Here is a 20,649-nt window from a genome sequence, read left to right on the forward strand (position 1 = left end):
AGGCCCTGAACAAAGCCTTCTTCTCCTTGTCAGACATTATAGTTTGAAATAATTTGTAGAAGAATCAAGTTGAAAAGAAAGAAAACTGAGCAGAGCTCAGTGGAGACTCCCTAGCACAACGTGCGGTAGAAAAATCTGAGGCTCTGCGGCTCTCTCAGGAAGGTTCTATGGGGTGAGGCTATTCTGATTGGTTGTTGCAGAAAGTTTGGTCTCTTTTACACAAAGAGGGTGATATGCTACAAAATGAGATGAGGCCTAGGCCTGATTTTCTCTTTTGTACCTATGGTTATGATATTTTTTATTTACCGAGGCTCCCATTCCGACGACGGGGAATGATACAAAGCATGGTGCTGTGGAGTTCATAATGTCGACCTCCCAGCACCATATACTCTTAATGGCATCACTGCACTTACAGTGCCCAGGAATGGCCCTGGGTACTGTAGGGGCACAGGGCTCATGCTCCTGTGCCCACACCACTGTCATAGGGCACCCAGCTAGAGGGGTGACTGAGGTATGTCAGGGCAGTGGGTTTGTGGGCATGGCACACAGAGATGTGTGCCATGTCGACTCTTTGTTTAGTTCTGTACTTAGGCACACAGCCTGCAAAGACAGTGTGTGGGTGCCAGGGTACAGGGCCCCTAAGGGTGGCACAATAAGTGCTGCAGTCCTTACGGGTCTTCTCTGGTCACCATGCCCTGGGTACCTAGGGTACCATTTACTAGGGGGTTGACAGGTGGTCAGAGATGCCAATTGGGTTTTAGTTTCAATACAGTTTTAGTGAAGGCCCTGTTGTACCTGGTTGGCAGGAGCCCAGGCCACACACAGTCAAAGCACATCAGCAGTCAGAAAAAAGTGGGGGCATACCAATGCAAGAAAGATGGCACTTTCTCACAGGTGGTCAGTGTTGACCAAATCCTAGCTTTTTCTTTCTTAAGTGATTTTGCACAGCAGGCCACGTAATATGCCAGATAAAGCATGAGGAGGCAATCCATACGAAATGTATTCTATATTATTAATATGATAGTCTTACAGCTTTAGGACTTTTTTTTGCACCCTGTCTATAATTTATGAAACACAATATAAGCAACAATTGTCGCAGAAATTGATTTTCTGCAACCTCAAGGGCTTTCAAAGGCTTTCAAGTCCTTGTGGCCCCATAGTTCTACGCCATACAGAGCAGTTCCTCTGGCTTGGTAATTATAAACTTGAATTACTGAGAAGACTGGTTTGCCGAACCAGCCCCTTTGGGCTTTTATAAGCCCTCCAATATGATCACGCTTCAGTCTGCGCTTCAAGATGTGAGAAGCCCTGGCGGAGCTCTAGCTGTCTCTCTCATTCAATGGTATTGAGCTACGACATTGTAAATAACAAACCTTTTATCTATGTGTTGGTTTTGAAAACAGATATTTACAATGCCTTTTACAATGCCATTTACAATGTCAATAGCTTAAAACCTTTGCAAATGCGAGACCTATTGCTTTGCAAATGCTTGTTATTTTTGCCTTACAGTTTTGTGGTATGTATATGTCATGATAAGGTCTATATTGTTTCTTTCCCTTGTTTGTTATGAATTGTTGCATTTTAGGTCCTTAAAAACCATTACTTGGAATTTAAACTCATCTATTAAAAGACAACGGGGATATTCTCAAGAACGTGTGATAATCATTGCACAATTAGCCTAACGCAACTTTGTACATGGGAGTCTATAGCGGGAAAATAACACTGTGATAACGTGGTATTGCCAAGCCTGCGGTACCATACAATAAGCTCATGATAACGCGTCAAATGCCCGCGATAAATTCAATGCGACGCCGCAAAAATGAAAAACACGAACGCAAAAAAAGCTGTGATGAGGCCAATCGCGATACAAAATCAGCGAAAACCAGCCACAGGTCTGCAATCCCCATGCATCATGCGGGAAAATGCACCATAAAAGCAGAAAAAAACAGACTAGAGCCAAACAACAGCGAAGCCCAATGGAGATAGCCGGAGCAAGTGCAGAGGACAACCAGAACCCCACAAGCCCCCAGAGGACAAGCCTGGGACTTCGGGGTCAGGGAAGGGCAAGGACAAGAAGAGTAGGAAGAAAAGGTTCAGTCCGCAGGAAAGCAGGATTCTGATAATGGAGGTGATAGAACACCATCAACTACTGTTCGTCACCTCCACTGTGTCACTGGCAACTAAAAATGGAATATAGAAGACCATCGTGGACAAGGTTACTGCAGTTGGAGTGCTGAAGAGGACAAGGGAAAAGGTCAAGAGGCGCTGGAATGATGTCAAGCGCAAAACCAAGCAGAAACTCGCAAACAAGTGGAAGGCAGCAATGCAGACTAAGGGTGGGAGTCCAGCGCAACAGACGGAGCTGGACGAGATGGAGGAAACGGTGTCCACAGTTATCAGTGGGGAGACGGTGCCAGGAGGTGGGGGCCCGGACACTGCTCAACATGACTGGACACAACATCAACAGGGTAACGACCAGGGACTGGGGGCACGGGGGAGATAGGCACAATGTCACACAGGCACAATTAAGCATAGCACATCTGCGAACTAACCATGCCCTAGAACCCCAACTCCCACCAAGAGACCAATGCACCTAAGTATGCAACATCTCAGCACTGTATCAGCACAGAACCCAGAGGCACACTGTATGTGAGGGCCAAGGGGCAGCCAAATCAGAGCTGCAGGGGCGACTCCCCCAAAATGCAAAACACACACATCACATGCAGAGCACATCAACTTTGACAACGATGTAGCACAATCCGCAAGACGTCCACAACAGAACAGAGGACACAACTGGAGCCGCTTGTGTGCAGAAACTGGCCAATCACATATGGCATCGTAGGGAAATGTGAGTTGACAATGTTCAAGTATAAACACACATCTGTGATCTTGAAAGGTCCACTGTCCCGCATCATATAGGCAGCTCCCCACAGACAGTCACAATGTACACTGTCATTCAGTCTGAATGAAAACATGCACAATGCGTCAACATACATTTGTTCACAATGTTAAACTGCATCTCCCCTTCACATTGCAGAGAGAAAATTAACACCTTCTGCAGAGCAGTCCCAACCTCTCTTCTCTGATGACGAAGAGGACCACCACACCTTCGACTACGATGCCCTCCAACAGCTCGTGGAGAGCCTTCGCAGGCCACTTGCAGGGCAGGGCAGCCCAGCTGCTACGAGGAGAACACACCCCCTGCACAGGACACACAGCAGAGAGCACCCACCACCATGGCTGCCTCCCAGGACCCCATGACAAGCACATGGCCTTCCACCACCGTGTGTTGGGGTGCCAGGGGAAGCTGTCTGTACAGGTGCAGGTGGGAATCGACCTGCACGGCAGCCAAACTAGACGCCATACGTGGGTGTCTAAGTCCCATCAGGGACCACTCACAGTCCCTAACGGGCACCAACAATCTGCTCCATGCCCTCCAATGAACCATCAAGGGACCATTCCCGACTCACTCAAAGTTGGACAAGTCACACCTTTACTAAATAAACCTACAGCCGACCCCTCTGACCTAAACAATTACCGTCCCATTACCAATATTCCGACTCTTGCCAAACTGTTGGAAAAATGCGCACAAATACAATTGACTAAACACATTAATCAGTTTGATCTCCTCAACTCTCATCAATCAGGCTTCCGAGCAGATCACAGTACAGAAACTGCTATGACTCACATAATTGACGACGCCCTTCAAATCCTAGATCAAAACGATACCTGCCTCCTCATCCTTCTTGATCTCTCCTCTGCATTTGACACCGCCAAACATGAGAATTTACTCGAACTACTAAACACAAGAATGGGTCTATCTGGAACTGTGCTCAAGTGGTTCACGTCCTTTTTACACAACAGGTCGCAGAAATTCAAGAGTAACAACTTGATGTCCTCGCCTATACCTGTATCGTTAGGCGTCCCACAAGGATCCTCCCTATCCCCAACTCTGTTCAACCTAGTTATGGAACCTCTCACCACCTTGCTACAAGAATCCAATGTTCACTTCCACATGTACGCTGATGACACCCAACTTTATCTCAAATTACAATCACCCAAAGACATCATGCTCTTGAATTCAACGATCAGAAGCACCCAATCCTGGCTGGCCGCTAATCATCTCAAACTCAATGTTCTTAAAACAGAGTTCCTTCTGTTCTCACCTCCCGCGAAGATCACTACCGCACAAACTTGGCTTAAACACCTAACGGCACTCAATGTTCAACCCACCATCGTGGACTCAGCAAAATCTCTAGGCATAACACTGGACACCAATCTCAACATGCAGGAACACATCAACAAAGCAACTAAGGGAGCGAACTACCAAATCAACACCCTAAGGAAACCTAAACCCTTCCTTCCAGCCAAAGACTTCCAAACTGCGGTACAATCACTAGTCATACCTCGAATAGAATACGGCAGCATCGCCCTCTGCGGTCTCCCCCTAGCTACTACGGCACCCATAAGAGCTTCTCTAAACGCCGCCGCGAGACTCATCACTGGATCAAAAAACACTCACACATTTCCCCTGACTTCAAATCCCTGAACTGGTTGCCTTTTGAAGCCAGAATACATCTGAAAATCGCTTGCTTGACGCACAAGGCTGTCCACCTGAGCTCACCAGGATACCTTGCTCAGAAGCTGACGATTTCTGGAGGCTCCAGAAACACTAGAGGCACTAACAATCTTTTGCTAAAGCCTAGAAGGTTCCGCAAGGAAAAAACCTATAAACGCTCTCTCAGGAATGGCACCCAGGATTTGGAACTCACTCCCTCCTGAAACTAGGCTCATCTCCTCTACCATACTTTTTAAGAAAGAAGTAAAAGCTATCCTCATGGCTAAATGTACTTGAATTACTACTGGGGATTAACTTCAAAGACTCGATACCGAGCTGTACCACTTGTGCGAACCCCTTGCATTTTTGTATGACGTGTGATATTGACTTACCTGTTTGTTTATGCTACCACTTATTTGTACTTTTATCATTATTGATGTATCTGTTTGTCTATGCTCCCTCATATACCACCCCCACCCCAATGGTTATTCACTCACATGCTCGTACCCCTCCTCTGTAAAGCGCTCTGATATCTGCAAAGATCTTGTTCGCGCTATATAAAAATGTCAAAATAAAAATAAAAATAAATGGCTGACGTCGCCAGAGTCCTGACTCGGAGACAAGAACGACTGTCTAGTCAGAGTGGCATCAGCAAGCACGCCCTGAAGTTGAGACTCATGCGGAGGCTCATGGAGAAAACGGAGCAAACGCATGCGGAAAGAGCGGCTGCCACAGCAGCACACCAGCGAGAGGTAGCTGGGTCCCTCAATGCCATTAAGAACATCCTCATGGCATTGCTGCCACAAGGCCTGGCGCTGTTGCATGCTGCTGCTACCACTCCATCCACATCTCCGGCCCCTGATGTGTCAATGCCACAAAGTACACTAGACATTCCACCTCCGGCCCCTGTGGTGTCACTGCCACACAGTGCTGGAGACAGAACACCACCACCCACATGTGAGGCACATGACACAGCAGTGGACAAAGATGCGGATGAATCTGCCCTCATGGTCCGAAGCAAGCGGTAGCATTCATCTCCGCCATATGTCTGTTTTTTCTTGGTACTGCCCTCTGCATCATCACCTTCCACTGTCCCCCGATGCACTCTGCGACACTCACCTTGGACCTCGACATGGACTGCCACATTCTGTTTGGTCAGCAATGACACACCTATCAGACTGCTGACTGAGCTCCTTCTCTACTGATGTACTTGTTATTCCCTGAAGGACTCTGGCTGGCCCTCCACGGGCCAACAATGTGAAGTGGGCTTTGCATGGCCCTGTACTGCTCCAGCTGCAACACTCCACTGAATGTGCAATAAACATTCATGTTAACACAGATGTGTCATGTCCATGATCATTCAAGTGTGGAAGGATGGATGAACGTCTGGTCTGTTCATACAAGTGCAAACCTCGTTCCAAAACCTTAATGAAAATTAACCATAGTGAAATGCACTCTCCATGGCAACAATTTGGCACTTCCCACTTGTGGATTCAAGGTACAGTTTCTGCTCTCTACACAAAACATGTATGTGAAGTGAGAATTACATGCATCCAGGCCAGTCTTTATTGAAGGGTTGGTCTCCAGCAAGGTAAGACCATGTCCTGCTGAAAATGGTTCAGTTTCACTGACTGGCAACAAAAACGTCCTATCGCTGGATGATAATTAAAAGCTATACACTATACTTGGTTTTACACACTTGATTAAGACACCAGAATAACTTCTACAGGCTGCTGCATAGATGGTTGTTACATACTGAGATCCCAAAACATCCACACCCTCCTTTACCACCTTCTTTGAAATAAAGTAATGACGCAGGAAGGTTAATGCTTTAGGCTGTGTATAAGATGGCTTGATTGTCCAACCTGGAACTCAGATTTCGGAGTATAATTTTAGTTGGAAAGGTTTGCTGAAAGTGCTACACAAGCATAAATTGATAGTTGACAGAAAAATATATGTCCTCTTTTACTTGCAATGGGATACCAATCCAATTAGGTAATACCAATGTGGTCAGATGTCTATCTTGGAAGTAAAATGTCAAAGAATTTCAAAGTGTTCATTTAAATTCGTAAGAAACATAATGCTGGTTGTTAAATTGAGTTAAATGCTTCCTGTGTTAAATCTTGTGAGGCAAAGTCAATATAATCAGAATTTATACACAGGAAACTAAACATGTGCGTAATTTCACAATATTTCGAGAAATGCTTATAAAATCACATTAGAAGGAATAATACTGTACTAGCAGAGAGCTCTCTTGACACAAACAGCTTTCTTACTGGACCCAAATATTCAGCATCATGGAGAGCATTCAGTGAGAATACAAATCCTAGATACAAACCTTAAAGCCAAGTTCCTGAGCGCATGCATACACAGCAGCGGTCTTTCCAACACCCGATGGCCCAGTTATCAGTAATGTATTACATAGAGAATCCTCCTCTCCAGAATCCTCTTCAAAGGCAGATTCGTCCCAAGTATCTACAAATAACAAAAGTAGTCGACTAAACTGCAACACATTCAATCAACATATTTACCTCCAAATCATGCTCAAGAAAAAGTCACATTGGTCTGTTGAACTAATAACAAAGAGGCTAATTTCTTGATATCATGAATTCTACACTTCAGCTTTTTCAGCAAAGGTCAGATGGTCAGGGTAGGTTTCTGGAAACATACACAAAAGAGAGAGTAACAGTTGTGAAAAGCTAACATGCTATGTACAAATGTATTAATTTTCTTTAGCAGGTTGAACGCTAATAGTGAAGTAGTACTTTTCACTATTCAGGAGTGATTTGTTCCTGTGGAAAGCAATCCCAACAGTACACTTACCAGACTGCTGTATTATCCTATCTCTTTCATATACTACAGAAGTTAATTTAACTATTTTGAAATGTCCCAATTCCTCTCACGGAGGAGTACGCACAAATCGTCCAGAATTCATCTCCTAAAAGCACAGATATACTGGGTCCCGTTCACACTAGTTACCTCCAAAACACAGCAGACCATGTTTCAAATGATAACATGGAAGTGGACACTCTTAGACTAGACTTTCAAGAGAACAACAAATCTGTTCCTTCGCTCATTTTCCTGGATCTGGTCTTGCAAATTGATACAGTGGGGAATTACTTAGCAGACAGCCAACAGCGGCTCAAGTGTGCGTCTTAGCTTATCAATTGTTTCAGTCAGGAAGGCAGCAGTATGTCAAGATTGGAACATTCTAATCTTCCATCAAATTTAGAATATACTAACCCTCCTAGCTTTGGCCAAGTATAGTGTGCCCCATGGGTTGACTGTCCTCATTTTCAGCTCTGTAAGCACTTTTACATTTTTGTGTGTGTTGAGGGTGCACTTTTCAATTATACACAGATACCTCAATTTCAATGTTCTAAGCATGATATCAATTCCGTAAGGAAAAGATGGATCATATAGTTGCCCGATTTAAACTTCGCTCTCAAGTTGAGTGAAGCTAAGACAGAAGTCTGGTCCAGAAAAGTGATCACAGGGTACCATTATTCAGCCTCCAACATGTTTGGCATTTTGGAGAACTAGGAGAGTGTTCCTAGTTTAGACACCCTTATCAATACATTTGCAGATTCGGACATTAAGACTGTCAGATCAAGAAGGCTGAAACAACTCCTTGCTTTTTTTTTTCTAAGACCAATTCCACAATGTTGGTTATGAGTGCACTGATTAACATCAAACTGGATTATGCAAATGTAATGCTCATATCAAAAGTTAGGAAAAAGCAAGGCTCGATCAGTTAAAAAGATTTTAGAGTCTCGCCTGCCCCATCTGCGCATCATAAATAGTATTGCGGAAAAAGGGTATTTGTCCCAACCTTCATCACACTGCATTTCGAAATTTCATTATTGGAACATTCCTATAAACTTCACCTATGGCTGCCTTTCCTCTGGCCAAGTGCACTCCAGGAGCACACGATCCACTTTATAACCCAAATGAACGCAATCTAAACTCCATCTAAATATGGACTGCTTAGTTACTGGTAAACCTGTATTAGCCCAGACCAATAAGTGCCTGGTTTCTTGAAATAACCATCCTTTCAAAGTAGTATTAAGAGCCTTAAGAACTATCTTGTGATGAAAACCAGTGACAGATTCGCCCGACGACAAGACCAGTCTCTCACTAACTATCCTAGCTGAGGTTAAAGAAACCAGAAGAAAAACAATTCGGGGTAAATTCTCTCACATTTATGTACAGACTAAAAAGACAAACCACTGAGCTCGCAAACAGAAATAAGCTTAAGAATAGGGATACACATTTCAGACCCAATAGAAATGGAGGAACAATTGTAACCTCAAAGGAGGATATCAGACTAAGACACTTTGTGCAAGAGGTCATCTCAGACAAGTAAACCTCAATAGACCCTATATTTCAATCCCATGTAGGCTAATTACAAGACTACGGCTTACTGTTCACACTAGAAAAGAATATACTGGTGAGGTATACACAATATACACATTTTTCTCCATTTCTTAGAATAACATGACTTTGTAGAATATTTTCTTTCGGATATTAAAATTCTTGTGGCAAATGCAATGCCGGAGCAGCAGCACTAAAAAAGGCAGGCAGTCAAACTAAGCAAGCTCAGGATGCAATGACAACACAAGTCCTGTGAGCCCAGATGTATTATAGGAAGGTAGATTAACATCCACAGTAGGTGAAGGGATCACATATGCACAGGGCCCGCTAGGAACATTGTGGATGCACTCCAGATGTAGCTGCTTAGACAAATTATAGCTTTTTCTGTTTCATTAGTAGTAAACAGATTGATAAGTCTCTCTTCAGTAGTCAAAAAGGGAAAACATCTGGATGCACCTTCCACATATGCTAGCCTGCAAACTTTGATTTCAAAGTGTAAGCACACTACTCACATCAGAAGGTTGTTGAATCGTGAATGGCACATAGTGTTGAGGAATGCAAAACAACAGTTGATGGACAGAATGCAGAACAATGTCATACATTCACCCCAGTACAGGGATCTGGGCCTAAATCCATCGTTTTTTTGCACTCCACACAACCCCAGTTCAGACATGTCCATATGCAAATCAGCCTTGACCCTGTGCCTCATGGGACCAGTCCAGCCCGAACTGCCACGCTATGTCTTTCCTGGACCGGAATCAAGCATCCTAGGACCGGTTTCTGGCTATCATACGTCTTCAGCCAGGATAGCTTGACTCCAGTGGGGTGGCGAGCATGGGACTCACGTCTGAACATACCCATCCCACTCGGGGTGACAAATGCAAAAACAACAGTTGATGGACAGATCAGACCTATCCTTCAAGACTCCAACTTACCTCTCGAAGTGTTGGTCGCCCCTGAAGAATCGCCGTCCCAGAGCCTGCAGCCTTTTTCCACTTTCCAAGATCTCCGTTGATTAACAATGAGCACCCGACGGCTACAAAGCACCCTGCACCCAGCCGCTCGAGTGCCCCTGGCAGTGCAACCTTTGCCCTATTCTACTTCCCATTTGCCCTGAGCAAGTGGCCAGGAGCCCAGCTGCCACAGCCGCGTGGCCTGCTAGCCAGCAGCCACCAACCAAAGGTCCCCTGCCTCTCATTGGTTAACATTGGGCCTAACTACCTCCGCACCCGGCTGCCCCTGTGCCGCTGAGGGTGTACCAACTGTACCTACCTGACCATGGGAGACCCCCCCCGAGTCTATGCCCAGAACCTTAACTCTGCCAGTTGAGTACTTACCTAAAAGCGGATAACTCACTTTCTTACATAGGCTAACACTGACTGGTTTCACTCAGAATTTCTTTTAAGTGTGGAGTTTTGGAACTTTAAAATATTCACCTAAAATCAGCTGAACAACAAATTCCGATTTACTCACCTGTTATCAGGAGAGACCTCAGTGCTGCATCTTTTAGCCCAGCACAAACCCTGAAAAGTAATTTTAACCGTACTTACCAGTAACCTGAATTTTCTTCCATAGGAAACCATTGGCTGTTTTTCTGTGATATTTCTTATGTGTGGATTTTTGCAAACTACCAATATTATTTAAAAATCGTACCAACTACCAAAACATAATTGCTTACCTGTTTTAGATAGATGTCCCAGTGCTGAGCCTAGGAATCCAGTGCTGGATTAGATAAGTAACGTGAACCTACTTTATCTGCAACTTGAATTTCCTTCCATAGGATAACATTGGTAATTTCAACTGAAAACGTTTTAAAGTGTCAACTTTTAAAATATAATACTATTCTTAAAAATCACTACTATAACCAAAATGCTTTTGCTTAACTGTTTACAGCTCATGTCCCAGGACTGAATCCAGGATCCAGTCCTGTGGTTAGAAAAGTAATCTACAAAGTAATTATTTGCATTTAACTGAAAATTCCAATTGAGCTCAATGTAGCATTGTGTTTGAAATTGTGTTGCCTACTGCAACAAACTGTACTTATTGTATTCAAAGGGACTATTGCCTATTTGAAAAGTATTTAACTGAAGTAATCTATGCTGAGAAGGATAGGTTACTTACCTGTAATCCTAGTTCTCTTCCAGGGGTATCCTCATCAAAGTCATAAGCACTGAATATTCCTGCCCATGTGCAGGGACCCCGGAAATAATAAAAAATTATATATGGAAACCATATATGTACAGATATATATATATATATATATATATATATATATATATATATATATATACCCCAGTACTCCATCCACCTCAGAGGAGAAAATGCCACGTACACAATTGGCATGTATGAGGCTAGTTTATTATATTTAGGTCTCCCTCGACCCCGCAGTAAAAGAGAGACGCGTTTCGCCTGCGCAGCAGGCTTTATCAAACTACTTTGGTGAAATAAAATAAGCAATATATATAACCCTCCTGTAGTATGTTAGTTTATAGTTAATTTATTTATTTATATTGCATTAGTATGGTAAGTGTTTCTTTAAGACTTGTACATTCTTTTACTGATGACATGTACCACATTCCAGTCATGGTGTTATGAATGTTCTATATTTTACTGTTGGTCAGTATCCTGTGAGTTGTGGATCTGACCAGACGTGCTCATTTACTGGAGAATAAATTCTAGAAGATATTACCAACTTGCTTCTTTTCATTCATCAAATACTACATTATATTGGCGACGATTGGGATGCTGATAAGTTTCCTTCAACATAAAAATTTTTGAGAATTTTTCATGTAAGCCGATTTCCTTCAAAAACGAACCTACGTTTCCACAACTCTACCTTCATTAGGACTAGTGAAGCGGCGCTTCCTGAACACCTTCAAAACCGAAAACTGTGAGTGTACGAGTTAATTTCATTTTTGTGCATTTCCACCCTTTCGCGCACAAAGCGTTTACCTTTGAACGCATTCCGTTGCTCCATGCGCAGACGCTCGCTCCAGCTCTCGAGCTTCACCCTCGAACCTGCCTCTTAGCAACGTCTTCACTGGACAACGCTCCAGTGTTGTTCGTGCGCGTCACCGCGTTTCAGGTCAACCAACGTGACCTGACGTGACGTGTACATGCCACCATATTGAAATTCTTCACCGAGCACGTCTGACTTCGGCAATCCTTCAAAATACACTCGGCTAAAGATATTTTTATCTTTTCAGAGCGTTTTTCATTCTGAAGTAAGATATATTTACTTTATATTCAACATTAACGTTTTCTGTGTACTTTGTTCTGCAAATTAATTCAAGACGTTTTTAATTAAACATGACTGATGATTCTACTTCTAGCAATACTGCTTCTACATCATCTTCTTGCATCAACATTAGTATCAGCACACCTAAAGAATTTTTAATTTCTCCAGGTGATCCTATAATAAAGTGGGATGAGTGGAAAAATTATTTTTTGAATTACATCGCCACTTTGGAGGATAATGTTGGTATTTTATCATCTGACAGAAAAATGCGAATGCTACTTCACAGTCTTGGTCCTGAAGGTCTCAGAGTTTATGAACAAATGCAAAAACCTGATAGGTCTGGAGATTATGACAAATTTAAAACAGCTTTATCTGATTTAACTGAGCATTATTCACCTACAGTTTGCATCGGTGTGACAAGACGTGCGTTTTTTAAACGCAAACAACAGCAGAACGAGACTGTTGAAGAATATGTCTCTCAACTAAAAATTTTGGCTGCACAGTGCAAATTTGGTGTTTTACACGATGATTTGATCAGAGATCAAGTTGTGGTTTGTACAAAAAACAAGAGTATACAAGACAGGCTTTGGATTGAAGGGGAATCTAGCCTCAAAGATGTTATTACCTAACTAAAAAAAGCTGAATTATCAGATAGAAGTTCCAAAGCTTTATCTAAACAATCGGAATCTGCCTCCACACCTACTGTGAGTAATATATCTGATAACAAGAAGAAAAACCTTTATACAAAAAAGAATACAAGCAAGAAATTCCAGACTAATAAGAATTCTTCTTCTTCATCTAGCAAGAAATCTTTTAATAAGAACAAATCTTTTCAGAGTAGTTCATTTTCATTTGCATGTTACCGTTGTGGCGACAAAAATCACGCAAGCTCTGAAAATTGCCCTGCTAGATCTGCAAAATGTTCCAATTGTGGTACCGTGGGTCATTATGCCAAAGTGTGCAACAAAAAATCCTATCAACATACCAAAGTAGCATGTATTACTGATACTTCTTCTGATTATGACTCTGACGTAAGCTTGTCATCTCCCAATTCTTCTGCAAATGCACAATGTAATATTGTTTTGGTTGTTGGGGAGGATGATAGAAGCAAACCCTTATGCATTGTGAAATTTGGGGGTATTCCTGTTCAAGTTGCTGCTGACTCAGGATCTCCCTATACCATTGTCAACAAAAAGATTTGGGAGAAGGATTTGGTTAATGAATTGGGTCCTCACTTAGAGCCCAGTGACATTCTTACTGAAAGCTTTACTGGTAACACTATAGAAATGTTAGGTTTTCGCTCCTTGATTTTTGAATTCAAACATCGTACTGCATTTTGTAAATTATACATCGCTGTAGATGGTCCTCCTGTTTTAGGCTGGAGAGATCAAAGATCCTTACACATTGTTCTTGATCCTAACAGTGTTGAACAAGTCCTAGTTACTGGTGTAAGTGAAAATACCAAGAATTGGATTCTTAAAGAATTTCCGAACGTTTTTTCAGGTAAGATTGGAAAATTCAAAGGTTTTTCTCACCGCATAAGACTGAAGAGTAATGCTGTACCTATGATTCATAAGGTACGAAACATACCACTAATTGTCAGAGAGGAGGTTAAAAATGATTTGTTAAAACTACAAGAGAGTGGTATCATAGAACCTATTGAATCGTCTGAGTGGATTTCTCCAATGGTGGTCGCTAGACGAACTAATGGAAAAATCCGCTTATGTGTTGATTTGAGAAATTTGAATAATAACATAATTGTGGATCAGTTTCCGTTACCCAGGATCGATGAAATGTTGTCTTTAACTCGTGGTGCTAAATTTTTCTCTACGCTGGATTTATCTTCAGCGTATCACCAAATCACTCTACATCATTCCAGCCGTGATCTTACTGCATTTTGTACTCCCTTTGGCTGTTTCCGTTTTCGCCGCATGCCATTTGGTTTGGCCTCTGCGGCTGCAGTTTTTCAGCGCCTCATGTCACAATTATTCGGTGATATGGCTGGGGTCATCTTCTTCCAAGATGATATTCTTATTTTAGGTAAGGATGCTACACAACATGACTCTAGACTGAGAAAGGTTATGAGAATCCTTGATGAAAGATGTCTAACTGCAGAAATTTCTAAATGTACTTTTTCAGAGGACAAAGTTGTGTATCTAGGACATGAGATTAGTGATCAAGGAATTAGGCCTAAGACTAAACTCATAAGAGCCATTTCAGATGCCCCTGCTCCTAAATCCAAAGATGACTTGAGATCATTTCTGGGTTTAGCGGAGTTTTACTCCAAATTCGTTTCTAATTTTAGTGAGAAAACTTTTCCTATGCGGGTTCTTTTGAAGAACAAAGTTCCTTTTGTTTGGTCACAGGAGTGTCAACAAGCTTTTGAAATTATTAAACAGGCTGTTTGCTGTGCTCCCAACCTGCAAGGTTTTGATCCTACTGCCTCCACATTCGTAACTACTGATGCTAGTTCTAAAGGCTTGGGGGCAGTTTTAACTCAATTGTCTGAATCTGATCAGGAAGTGGTAATTGCCTTTACCTCAAGATCCCTTACGCCTACTGAGGAAAAATACTCAGTAATCGAAAGGGAAACCCTTGCGGTTGTGTGGGGGTTAGAGCATTTTAGAAAATTCATTTGGGGTATGTCATTTTGTGTGAGAACGGATCATAAACCCCTTACCAAATTATTAACCAAACAAGGTTTGTATAAAGCTACAGCTAGGATTTCAAGATTGTCCATGCGCTTGCAAGATTTCTTATTTGTTATAAATTATGTTCCAGGTAAAAAAAAACATTATTGCGGATTTTTTGAGCAGATTTTCTCTACCGATTTTTGTGGCTGACCGTAATTCGTGGAATGATTTTTCCGTTGCAAATGTTATGTCTATTTGCAACGTTTTTGACAGTTTTTCTAAAGACCAATGGCTCAAAGCTGATTCTGATGATAAACTTCTTACTGAAGTTAAATCCAAAGTAGTAATGGGTTGGAAGGATTTTTGCAAAAAGAATCTTAATGATTCTTTGAGGGGTTTTTGGGAAGTCCGCGATGAACTTTCCATCTCTGATATATTTCTACTTAGGAGTGATAAAATAATTCCACCCATGTCTGTTAGATCTCACATTATGCAGTTGTCCCATGAAGGTCATCCGGGCATCTCTCGGACAAAATCCAGGGTGAGAGACCAGTATTGGTGGCCAGGAATGGATAATGACATAGAAAAACTTGTTAGAGCATGCAAAAATTGTGAAGTTTCGGACAAATCAAAGAAAACCTTCAATCCACCTTTGGGAAATGTTATTGCTCCCAAATTTCCTTGGGAAGAGTTAGCCATGGACATCATGGGACCTGTTAATTGGTTTGATAACAATGTTAAGTTTATTATTGTTATTGTGGATTTATTTTCTAAATGGTTTGAACTGAAAGTGGTCGAGAAAGCCAACACAATTGTTATTATTGAATTCTTGGAATGTATATTCATCCAGGAAGGTTCTCCTTCATCTGTCTTAACTGACAATGGGCCTCAATTTAAGTCTAAAGAAATGCAATTGTTTTTCACTTCAAAAGGAATTAACCATAAGTTTACACCTCTATACCACCCTTCTTGTAACGGAGTTGTGGAAAGGCTTAACAGGGTCATTAAAAATACTATTCAGTTATGTTTTAAGTCAAATCTCGTTTGGGAGAGTGAATGTAAGAAAATGTTGTGGGCGTATAGAGTTACTCCACATCCTTCTTCTGGCAAATGTGCCTTTTCTTTAATGCGGTGTAGAGTTCCTTTATCAAAAACTAATCCAGGTTGGATGAAAAGGAATGATATGGTTTTCTATGATACTGAAGCAATAAACTCTAAATTGTCTTCTTCTCAAACTAAAAATAGATTATACCATGATTGTAAACATAGTGCAAAACCTGTCAAGTTACAAATTGGAGATTTTGTTTGTATTAAAAATGCTAGGAAGGTACCTAAAGGTCAGAGCAAATTTAGTTCTCCTAAAAAAGTTGTGAAAATTCATGAGAATTCTGTAACGTTGGACAATGGAGAAAAGTGGCATTTAAGTCGCTTAGCTCCATCTCAACACCAGCATGAACATGTTTCTTTGGATACTACAAAGAAATCTCTTGGGCATTTTTGGTGTTTTGACTGTATTCAATCCGACATCTCAGATTCTGTTCAGAATTCTTGTGATTCTAATCCTTTTGTAAATAGTGATTGTTCTCAAGATGAAGTTTTTCCTTCAAGTGTTTGTGATAATGTAGTTTCTCCTTCAAATGCTGATGATAATGAAGCCTCTGCTTCTAATGTTTGTGATGATTGTATACCTGTTCACCAAGATAGAGAATCTGTCCAGAAATCTTCTTTTGGTAGATCCGTCATTAGACCTTCGAAATTTCAGGAGTTTTTTGTGTATAAATAATTTAAAAAACAAAAAAAAAACAAAGAGGGGAAGATATGTAGTATGTTAGTTTATAGTTAATTTATTTATTTATATTGCATTAGTATGGTAAGTGTTTCTTTAAGACTTGTACATTCTTTTACTGATGACATGTACCACATTCCAGTCATGGTGTTATGAATGTTCTATATTTTACTGTTGGTCAGTATCCTGTGAGTTGTGGATCTGACCAGACGTGCTCATTTACTGGAGAATAAATTCTAGAAGATATTACCAACTTGCTTCTTTTCATTCATCAAATACTACACCTCCCCTTTGGTATAGGCACTGATCAACATAGAGAACAGACTACATAGGGTAATTCATGAGTAAAAAAAAAACATTAAATACGTTTTTCAAAGATAAAGTGCATAGTGTAACACATCCAAATAAAGCGGCATAATACACAGCCCACCCTATTATTTATAAAAATAAATGCCATCAATATGTTCTCAGCCTGGAAAGTGAGCATATAACAAAAGCCTTCTTAAAGCAAATTGGAAGATTATCGTAATAAGACACCAAAGCACTCAAAGTTATGCAGCCCAACAGTTAATGATAAGTAAACATTAAACAAACTTTAAAAGACACTCTCCTACATGCATACAAAGAGGTCGGAAGTCCACATATTGCCACATTAAAAAGAAACTCTGCAAATGGGCGAACGTGGCAGCAAATCAAAAAATGGTTACAGATTGCAAATACCATCTGGAACTCTTTAAGGAGATAGCAGTCTTATGATAACCTCCCGGGGCTCAGCTAGCACCTAATGAATGCATTTATGACTTTAATATCGACCTCCGGACAGTCTCTGCTGGCTGCTTACACCACAAGATCCAGAATCCCCTTCGACAGTTTAGTTAATCACAAATCCGTGCAGGAATTACTGCAATAGTTCTAGGTGAAATAAACATGTAACCAGTACCATGCTTAAAATGTTAGTTCCATTATAATATCACCACCTTTACGACGGAACGGAAATATGGGCAAAAGCTTTCCAGACTTCCAGTGCAAGGAGCACGCTACTATGCTGAAATCTTGGACACACATGGGGGGCTGGAGGAGACTGAAATGCATATATTTAGCTACGCCACACCGACCTCACCGCTTTGCTGTTCGCATCCACGGTGCCCAGTCACCAGAGTGCCACGGTATACCAAGTAAGGCTATTCTTGAAGCAAAGCGCAGATCTGCGAGCTGGCAGTTGAAAACCCGCTTCGCCCTCCGAGCCTCCACCTCAGTCATCCTAAATCCGCTGCCCGGTGCAATCTCTGGGGGCTCTGCTGCAGTAGCACTACCATGCTGCACCCTAACGTTGCGGTCAAGAACAAAGCCACAAATGACTGGTGATACGTGGACAACGCTAACCGCCAGCGCTGTAATTTAGATCCCAGTACTCCATCCACCTCCGAGGAGAAAATGGCACGTACACATGATTGGCATGTATGAGGCTAGTTTATTATATTTAGGTCTCCCTCGACCCCGCAGTAAAAGAGACGCGCGTTTCGCCTGCGCAGCAGGCTTTATCAATCTAGTTTGGTGCCATAAAATAAGCAATATATATATTAATTAATTAATTAATTGTGGGTTTATATAGCGCTAGGAATCGACTCCCGGAGGAGTATCTCCACGCTTCGACCGCTGGGGAACCCGTCCTGGCTCACCCTGAGAGATGGTCCCTGATGGGTATCTCTAAGGTGCGACCAAGCATCCCCGGCGGTCTGGGGGGCCGTTGTGAAGATGAGGCAAGCTGATGCCCAGAGTTGCAGAGTGTGGTTTCTGACTAGAGTAGGCACCGAGGCGAGAATTATCGAGTCCGCTGACCCTGGTCCACAACCCTGCCGCGTCGGGAATCGAACCCTGGTCCCGGGCCGTTCTCTGCTTACGGGTCTGCCGCCTCTAACCAGTGAGCCACACTTCTCCACAACCCTCACCTTTGGTATAGGCACTGATCAACATAGAGAACAGACTACATAGGGTAATTCATGAGTAAAAAAAAAACATTAAATACTTTTTTATATATACACACAAACATTTAATTTTTTCCCATATCAATGCAACCCCCAATGGAGGCTAAACAATGTAGTTGCATATATAAAAAAAGAAATTGCATTTGCCAATATATAAAAGGCGCACAAGGGCAATTAGCACTTAAACTCTGTCTTTTAATGAGTAAAACACTCATAACGGGCAGAAACTGCACATAGAAGACATTGTTAGCCTACAGGCTGCATTGCAAACCAATAGCATGAAAATTGAAAGAATTTTCAACAAAAAACTGGCACTGTGCCTTTAAGGCAGCCATGACCCCTTGCTTCCCATCATGCCTCAGGGGTTACAGTTGGGTGAGTTGTTCTTTGCATTACCCTGAAGATCAGGGCCCAAAGATATCTTTCAACACTTCAGAAACAGAAAACTCATTTGTCTGGGAGGTGGGTGGGTTGCTTATGACTTTGATGAGGATACCCTTGGAAGAGAACTAGGATTACAGGTAAGTAACTTATCCTTCTCTTCCAGGGGATCCTCGTCAATAGTCATAAGCACTGAATAGAATAGCAAGCCTATCATCCACCTGCAGACAAATGAGAACACAGAGTGATTCAAACCACAACAACCGAAAAAACAGCTGTTGAACAGACTTCTCAACGAGGCTTGCCCTACTCGAGTGTCCGCTCTGGTATCTGAGTTAAGACAGTAGTGTCTTGTGAACGTGTGCACTGATCTCCAAGTAGCTGCTTTGCATATCTCAGAGAGCGGTACATTGTTGAGGAAAGCCGTTGTGGCTGCCTTTCCTCTTGTGGAATGAGCTTTCGGGGCGGACAAAATTGGTTCCCCTGCTAACTTATAGGCTAGTTTAATGCATGAAACTATCCATCTGGAGATTGACCTTTTTGTTGCTGGGAAACCTGTTCTAACTGAACCATAATTAATAAAGAGGTGATCAGACTTTCTTATAGACCTTGACCTCTCAAGGTAGAACTTCAAAACCCTTTTAAGGTCTAGAGAATGAAGGGCCCTCTCCGCTGGGTTGGAGGGGTTAGGAAAAAAGGTTGAGAGTGAAATTGTTTGATTTACATGAAAATCCGACACCACCTTGGGGAGGAAGGACGGATGAGTTCTGAGCACCACCCTATTGAGAAGGAAAACCAGATAGGGCTCTTTGGAACAGAGGGCCTGAATCTCACTCACCCTACGCACTGAGGCGATAGCCACCAAGAATACGACCTTCCACGTAAGGTGTTGCAAGGGCGCTTTGTGGATAGGTTCAAAAGGTGGACCCATCAGTCTGGACAGCACCAAATTCAGTTCCCAAGGAGGTGAAAGGGGCCGCACTGGAGGATATACCTTCTTAAGGCCCTGAAGGAAATCCTTCACCACTTGTAACTGAAAAAAGGAGGGTTGAGAAGGCGAACGCCTATAAGCCGTAATGGCCGCTAGGTGCACTTTAATTGAGGAGTATTTCAAACCTGCTCTGGCTAGATGAAGTAGATGTGGTAAAACTACATCCTCCTGACCTTTGGTGGGACTACATTTATTTTGCACACACCACATGTAGAAGCGTTTCCATTTAGAAGCATAGGAGTGCCTGGTGGAAGGTCTCCTTGCCTCTTTCAATATAGACATACAGTCTGGAGATAGACCCAGATGCCCATACCGGAGGACCTCAGGAGCCATGCTGCCAAGTTCAGCGATGGAAGGTTGGGATGATGGATCCTCCCGTTCATCTTGGACAGCAGGTCCGGTCTGCACGGCAGCCTCCTGTGTGGCTTCAGTGACATAGTTAGAAGATCCGGGTACCACCACTGTCTCGGCCACTCCGGAGCAATCAGAATCATTGTGGTGTCAGAGTGTGACAGTTTGGTCACCACTTTCGGGATGAGAGGCAGTGGAGGCAAGGCATACACAAATGCCCCAGACCAGTCGATCAAAAGGGCATTCCCCTTTGATCCTGGTCGGTAGTATCTTGAGGCGAAGTCTTGCCTTTTTTTGTTTTCGTCATCTGCAAACAGGTCTATGCTTGGATGACCCCAAGCTTGGAAGATGA

At 42.4% G+C, this 20,649-nt stretch overlaps 1 protein-coding gene across 1 annotated transcript in view; it reads right to left on the reverse strand.

Moving 5' to 3' along the window:
- ATAD5 (ATPase family AAA domain containing 5) overlaps positions 1–20,649 on the reverse strand; it is a 440,833-nt gene that overhangs the window by 276,943 nt on the left and 143,241 nt on the right. Inside the window, exon 13 of the mRNA XM_078654387.1 lies at positions 6,897–7,033. Within this exon, the coding sequence (XP_078510513.1) occupies positions 6,897–7,033 (137 nt within the window). The remainder of the gene's footprint in view (positions 1–6,896; positions 7,034–20,649) is intronic.

Source organism: Lissotriton helveticus, chromosome 7, assembly GCF_964261635.1.
Source record: "Lissotriton helveticus chromosome 7, aLisHel1.1, whole genome shotgun sequence".
NCBI classification, from domain to species: domain Eukaryota; kingdom Metazoa; phylum Chordata; class Amphibia; order Caudata; family Salamandridae; genus Lissotriton; species Lissotriton helveticus.